The sequence below is a fragment of the Sinocyclocheilus anshuiensis genome, unplaced genomic scaffold, assembly GCF_001515605.1.
Source record: "Sinocyclocheilus anshuiensis isolate Anshui unplaced genomic scaffold, SAMN03320099.WGS_v1.1 scaffold354, whole genome shotgun sequence".
Lineage (NCBI taxonomy): Eukaryota > Metazoa > Chordata > Actinopteri > Cypriniformes > Cyprinidae > Sinocyclocheilus > Sinocyclocheilus anshuiensis.
This window is the reverse complement of record NW_015544195.1, coordinates 958,683-966,096: the sequence shown is the minus strand read 5'-3', so window position 1 is coordinate 966,096 and position 7,414 is coordinate 958,683. Positions and strand designations below refer to the sequence as shown.

The following is a 7,414-nucleotide window of genomic DNA, read 5'->3' as shown; positions in this document are numbered from 1 at the left end:
CCTGTTGTTTCAACCAGCGCTGAAGGGGGCGCATACGCAGCAGACCCAACTGTAACACTGGAGATGCTGCTTCCATGAGGCCCAGCATCCTTTGAAACGATTTGAGCGGTCGAGCGGTACCGATCTTGAAGGAGGTCGCCAGCCTCCGTATGGAAAAAATCTGAGAATCCTGTGGCGAGCACCCGCTTATATAGCCAGATGCCCCGCCCATTCTGGCGGGCTTCGTCGCCATAGGCTCGTGCAGCTCAGCTGCCGCGCCATTGGTTAGTTTTTTAAAGCCCTGCACGAACCAATGGCCGTGCAGTTTCACTGCGTGAATGAAATAGGCTTCAGTTCAGGAGAAAAAAGGCTTTTTCCCATATGCGTCTTAAGCAAGACGCAGTACGAGTGAAGTATCGAAAGGGAACTTGCTTTCTTACAAGGAAATTTGATGAAACTGAGTTGTTATTGTTCCTAAAACTCATTGACAGATAATGTCTGTTCAGATCTATTCAGTCTGTAATATCGCAATACATTTAACTTAGTTTAGTGCTTACTACCCAGTTTGAACTTTACCAGTTAATTTTATTTAATCTTAATTAAATTTGTCTCCAGTTCAGTTCAGAGACAATAAAAAAAAACAAAGTTTTATAACCAGGCAAACCCTTTTTATAGTTTTAAATGAGACTGTCTGAAGAATCTGTTGAAGATGTTATCAGTGTGCTTGTTCGTACTCTTATATTGGAGATGTGATTGCTTGCATGGGCCTTAGAGCCAAATCGTGATTTATGATCGACTCACTTGTTTTTGCATGACTCGTTTGATGGCATTCTCTGAACAGGGCCAATCACTGCCAAAAATCGTAAAACTACACACACCCTTTAACACCTGTGCGCCTGAAATGAGAACGAAAAATTTCACCCCATATGAGTAACACCATTAAATACCTGTAAATTTCACAGCAGGCGTATACAAACCACAGACTTCGTATAGACACACTGTCGTACAAATAACGCTTATCGCATGCAGATACAGGATAGCGCACAGGCTAACATCACCCTAATGTCCTAATCAAACAGGCCCATTTGTAGCTGTATGCTTGTAAATGATCTCCTGGTGGGCTAATGCAATTATCATTGTCTCCTGTCTGTGTACCCAGCATTTTAGCCCTACATCTATCAGCGTAATGGCGGTGGGCAGAAGCTCTGATGTTGTTTAATAAGGGCATTTTACTTCCTTTAAGTGTGGGGGGCAGGTAATGTACGACCTCGGAGGTGAAGTCCAGCGCTGTGCTATAAACCACAGCGATATGTCAAAGAGAGGGAAAGTCCAACTGAAAAGAGGTTTTAATCATTTCATTTATCAGTTCGTTCTTGCTTTTCACTCCCCCTCTCTTCTAGTTTATCTCAGTTGGAGGAGGATTCGGAGAGCGAGGGAAATCGATGCAGAGAACATTACAGTAAAATGTATTGATCAGACACAGAGAGAGCCTTGCATGCCACCCAGAGATGGCCTAGTGATGCAATGCTTAAAGGAATTTATCCACTGCCTTCTGCATTAACCTTTTATTGACTGATTTGCCTGTCCATAATTAACACTCACTTTAGCTAAAGTGGTTAGTTTCATCTGGGAGGTCAGGTGTGCGTGTGTGTGCGTTGCATTGTTCGCGGACCGAGTCGAAGTTCAAGTGCGGCGAATGTGTCGGGTGGGAGTATGTGAGCCGCCCCCCAGAAGAACAGAGGTGATAGATCTCCTTCCCTCCACATTAGCTCGCTATTCCAGCAGGCCTGGCTGTAGGGTTATAGGGTTTCAGAGCAAATTGAAATGAGTGATTGTAACGTCGATCTTTCCTGAGCACGGGTCAGATGGGAGAGGTAGACTGCATCTCGCAGAGGTTAATCTGTACGGATGGTTGGCATACACTTCCAAATATACTTCCAACAGTGCACACACACACTTTGTGTCTTTACTCTTAACTACTGGCTGCGTGTGGAAATGCGATAGGGAGTCAGATGGTTGCAGGGTTATGTGTATGTGAATTTCTGTAACCTAAATGATTCAGTTATGCATATTCATGATTCAGAGGTGATTCAGTACAAAGGAATAGTTCACCCAAAAATGAAAAATTCCAAAGAATGTTGGTAACTAAACAGTTGACGGTAGCCATTGACATCAATAGTATTTTTTTTTTTCTCCATACTATGGAAGTCAATGGCAACCAACAACTGTTTGGTAACTAACATTCTTCCGAATTCTTCTTTTGTGCTCAACAAAGGAAACAAACAACTTGAACAACCTGAGGGTGTTTTTATTTTTTTATTTTATTTATTTTTTGTTTATTTTAACCACAAACAATGCTGTACGATATCCTTATCCTTAAATCTTGTCATCATTTATTCACCATCTTGTCTTTCGAAATGGCTTGTGTTTTCCATGGAACATAAAAGGAAGTGGATGGTGTCTATAGCTGTCAAGTAAGATATTTGATCAGTAATAGAAGAGTTAAAATGTTCTCTCTTTTTAATGAAATACTGTCATATAACATAATGTTATGATTTTCTGCTGTTGCGTTGTCCTCTTTGGAGTTCAATAGTTCCTGGTCCGCATTCACTTTCATTGTATGGAAAGAGATCACTCTTATATGCAGATTTGGTTCTCAAGAAATTTCTTATCACAGTTGATTCTTGAACAGGATTCTTTGATGCATAGAAAGTTCAAAGGAACAGCATTTATTTAAATTATAATGTTTTGTAACATTATGAAATGTCTATACTTTCGCTTTTGATCAATGTAATGTAAAAATATTGACCCAAACAGTAATATTAATTTATACAACTTGAAATTTTACATTATATTACTTTATGGTGAAATATTATCTTAAGGTCAATTAATGCTGTAAAAGTATTTTTTTATTGTTACCATGGACATTCTGTTAAATATCTTTGTTTGTGTTCCGCCGGTCATTTACAGGTTTGGAGCAACATAATAAACAATGCCAAAATGTTCACGTTTGTGCAAACCATCCCTCTAAGTGCGTATGTTTATGTGAATATTTATTGCTGGCATTCATTTGTATGATTGCGGTCTCTTTCACCATAGTCTATTTACTTCAGTTCCCTCTTCTCTGTCTCTTCCAATAATCCAGTAAATGATGAGAGAGTTTAAACACACACACGCATGTGTTTAGAACAAGCTCTCATATTATTTATGAACTGATGTGCTACATTAGGGTACTTAGTGCATGTTAACGGATGTTATTGTCAAGCCCTGATGCAGTATGAGGATGATATATTGAAGTACTATATGCTAATTCCACCGTCGGCGTGTAATGCAGCCTCTCATGTGGCCGGTGCAGTTGGAGAGACAGCACTTAACAGGAGAGCCACTCCACCATTAAGTGGCCCTTACAAAATATATAACCACAAATAGTGTCAGAGAGGGGCTGTCCTCTGACCACTGGACAGCACAGACTCATCCATAACACTGGCCTCCTCTGGGCACCGCTGCAGTCTTTGAGTGGAGGACGATGAGTGTTTACTGTAGGCTATGTTTGCTTGAGACAAGTGTTTGTGGGAGAACTTTGTGTGCTTGTGAGGATAGTGTTTGCCCCTCTGTTAAAGGTGAAGTGTGTCAATACTATTAATGGCACTGAACTGAACAGGTTACAGTTAAAAAATAGGCTACTTTTTTTTCAGGATTCCTTCATTTAAATTAAAGGATTCTTTAAATAATTAATAGAACGTGTAAAAGAACATTATTTATTTGAAATTGAGGTCTTTTGTAACACTAAAAATGTCTTTGTTGTCGCTTTTGATTTGATCAAGTTTAATGTCTCCTTGCTGAATAAAAGTAAATTTATTAAAAAAAATACTGACCCCAAAACTTTTAATTGTAGTATATTGATGCATGTTGAAATTCACATTACCCTTACTATTTATTCCTATTCACTACCCTAAAATAACCACTGATGATATAAACAATTCCCTTTTACTGAGCCAGTGTTACACATACCTGATTTCTCTTCATGTGCAGTTAAAAGTTCACACTCATCTTTTATAGTATTTTTGATTCATAACAACAGCAGGCTCTTTCTTTCTTTCGTTCTTTCTTTCTTTCTTTCTTTCTCTCTCTCTCTCTCTCTCTCTCTCTCTCTCTCTCTCTCTCTCACACACACACACACACACACTTCCAGAGACGCTGTACATTCTCACTAACACACCCAGTTTTGTCATATTTATGAGAAGCAATATTGTCACATTCTAGTGAAAACCACACTGTAGATTAATTAGCTGACAAAATGAAATGCAGTAACATCAAAGTTGCTGTGGAATTAAAGCCACAGGCTTCACCTGCCCAGGTGTACATGATTGAGATATTAATCAGCACTGGCCAGGTGTGTTTAGAAGGTGATTTACACTGCTTACTCTTGTAGGATTGCAGAAGTGCATTCCTGGGGCTTCGTTCAAAGGAAGAGCAAGGGGATGATGCCATACCACACACACACACACACACAAGCTGTGCAGTCCTTAGTTCCTTTATAAACGTGTCATTAGGGCAGGTTATTGTATGCCGTAAAGAAATCAGGAAATGAATGTGTGGACTGCCCCTAGACAAACACACACTTCTTTGTGTGTTTAGGGCGAAAGTAACTATTCACACACTCCCTGGAAAGCTCATGCAGTAACCTGGAGGTGTTTTCGCATCAATTTTACACTGTAAATAAATTTTTAGCATAAATACACAACCGTTCAGAGGTTTTGGTAATGTTAGTAGTCAGTATTTTTTATTTTTTTTTTATGTTTATGAAAGATGTAAAATAACTGTTTTCTATTAATAATAAAGTTGTTGATCTCTTTTGTGTCCCAATAGATGCCAGTCAAGCTTGGCACAGACCTTGCCCCCTGAGGAAGCGCCTGTCGACCGACCCTATTGGAGTAATGAAGATCCTGACATGCCCCTCCCCTTTGACCTCTCTGAAATCATCAACCGCGTTGAGTCGCTTCTCTGGAGGTGACTTACCGTTACTGTGTTTTTGCGCATGTCTTATGTTAGGGATTGTTATTAAAATCATCGAAAGTTGCCTTAAGGAATGTTCAGCCATAAATGCTCAAAATGTGACTTTCTTGTGTTTTTTCTTTCTTCCTAGGATGTGAGGTGTTAGTGAAGGAGTGAGAGAAACGGAGAGAAAGAATGTTATGAGGTGGATGTTAAGAGATAGAGGCCGGGATGGAGATCACAGGTGACAAAAAAACCCAAAAAACAATACAACACACCTGTTTAGTTTCTCCTTGTTTCCTTGCTTGAAGACCAACATTCATCGTCAAACACACCACATTGAGATCCACTCGGATGAATGGACCGATTTAAGGATGGATACAGGGTGACATCTGGACGGGACATTTTATTTCCTATTTCCATCAGTATCGTTTACTATCACTTTAACAGAGTCTGTAGTGTTACAATGACCATGCATAGACAAATATCAGTAGTAGCATATGATACCTATCCATAAATATAGCTATATATATCCATTAATGTATGTAGTTGAGTTCTCCATATATCCTCTGAAGCTTTTATTTTTATTTTGGACAGACATTATGTAGATGCATACAGTATACACAGTTCACTTCTCCTCTATGCGTGTGTGTTTGTCTGTGTGCCATCTTTTTAGGGGGAAAGTCGGTAAAAATGAAATATGACATTGTGGGGGTGTATGACATCATCATTAACGGGTGTCATATGCGTGCCGTTGCCTTTCACCTGGAGTATTGTCTAGGGATTTAGTGTGTTTGAATTTGCCCAAAGTGTGTTTGAATGTTTGCGTGTGCGTCCATCTGACTGTTTGTAGGGAGAAGGTAAAGTAAAAGTTGTTAGACTGACTTTGTCAGTGATGTTTGTCTATATAGGTGCATGTAGGTACGAGGCACGCACATGTGTATGTAATCTTTTAGACGGTTTTATTTCTGTGTGTCTGAATATGAATGTGTGTGTATGTGTACATAAGATGTTTCTCTCCCAAGCCGAGTAGTGTCGATAGGCAGCTCTTGCTGAGCTCTCCAAGAGAACTTACACCCCTTGCGTCGCATAATTCTCGCTGCTCATTGGCTCCTAACCTTTTAATAACGCCTGCCTATGTCTGAAATGCTGCCAGTTTCGGGAGGAATGCACTCAAACATCGTTAAACAATTGAAGGATGAAGAAAAGCACTCTGATGTCCTCTAAACGAATGAAGGATGAATGAAAAAGGGATAACTGTTGAAGTCCAGCAGCTTTCTTTTTATGTTTATGTTTTTCTATGTCATCAGTGTTAATGCAGAAGATCCATATTATAGTATTCGATGAAGATGCTTAAATGTGTTTTTTACCTTTGAAGTTTTAGAGTTGTCATTGGTTGCCAAATATTGTGTTCTTGCTGAGTAAATGCTGTGAGGTTGGTATTTAAATATAAATATATATATATATATAATCTTTCTTTCATTGTTTCTCTTTTTTCTTTTTTCCTGTATTCTTTCTCCGGAGTACCACAAGCCCCTCTGCTTTTCTGAAAGCGTTGTGTGTGCAAAGCACTAGTTATGATATAAATAAAATACAATGCTGGTTTATCAATCAGTGCATGGGTATTTGTTCTTTTTTGTATGAATTTGATTTGTATATTAGTAGCAGTTTCTTCAAATTTTCATTCAAAGTTATCAGGGAATTATTATTACATTATGTAATGCATAACAGATGATCATTTGATTGTGCATTCAGATAGATACAAATGTTTAAGCACTGTACATATTTTATATCAGTATAAATAACCTATGTATCTTTTCAGCTTTATATAATATATTAATGAGTAATTAATTGAATTAATATGAAATAATAGAAGTGTTACCTATACATTTTATATACAGTGGGGTCCAAAAAGTCTGAGACCAGTGAAAATGCCTTTATTTTGCATTCTTTAGATTTAAGTTTTCCCCTTTCATTATAAATTACAATATTTTAATTGGAGTGAAAAGTCTAAAGTGGAGTGAAAAGTCTAAATTTAAAAATTGACAAATTTCTGAATGGTTTGGTATGTGGTTTATTGACTTTAATCTGGCCTTTTGTGTGCATGTACATGGTCACTGTCAAAAATTTGATTTGGTGACCTTGAAATGCACAATCTTGCATATTTTTTGCATTATTTACATTGTTTTAAATGTTCAATTCTGAGATTTTGTATCTCAGATTTCTAAGTTTTAGACTGCTGGATCAAACTTTCAATTTATTGTGTGAGAAAGATGATGTCTATTTATCTGCTTTGATCTGAAGTGTATTTGTATCAGTCTTTAAAGTGAAAGTGACGTGACGTGGCCAAGTATGGTGACCCATACTCTTAGTACAATTAGTGCTCTGCATTTATCCCATCCAAAGTGCACACACACAGCAGTGAACACACACACACACC

The 7,414-nt window shown here is 38.2% G+C and overlaps 1 protein-coding gene across 1 annotated transcript in view; it reads left to right on the top strand.

Annotated features, from left to right (window-relative positions):
* The window catches only part of LOC107696699 (alpha-ketoglutarate-dependent dioxygenase FTO-like), a 157,760-nt gene extending 151,170 nt beyond the window's left edge, over positions 1 to 6,590 (top strand). Inside the window, exons 9-10 of the mRNA XM_016497160.1 lie at positions 4,849 to 4,989; positions 5,126 to 6,590. Coding sequence (XP_016352646.1) covers positions 4,849 to 4,989; positions 5,126 to 5,132 — 148 coding nt within the window. The 3' untranslated portion in view covers positions 5,133 to 6,590. The remainder of the gene's footprint in view (positions 1 to 4,848; positions 4,990 to 5,125) is intronic.
* Positions 6,591 to 7,414: the final 824 nt, after the last annotated feature.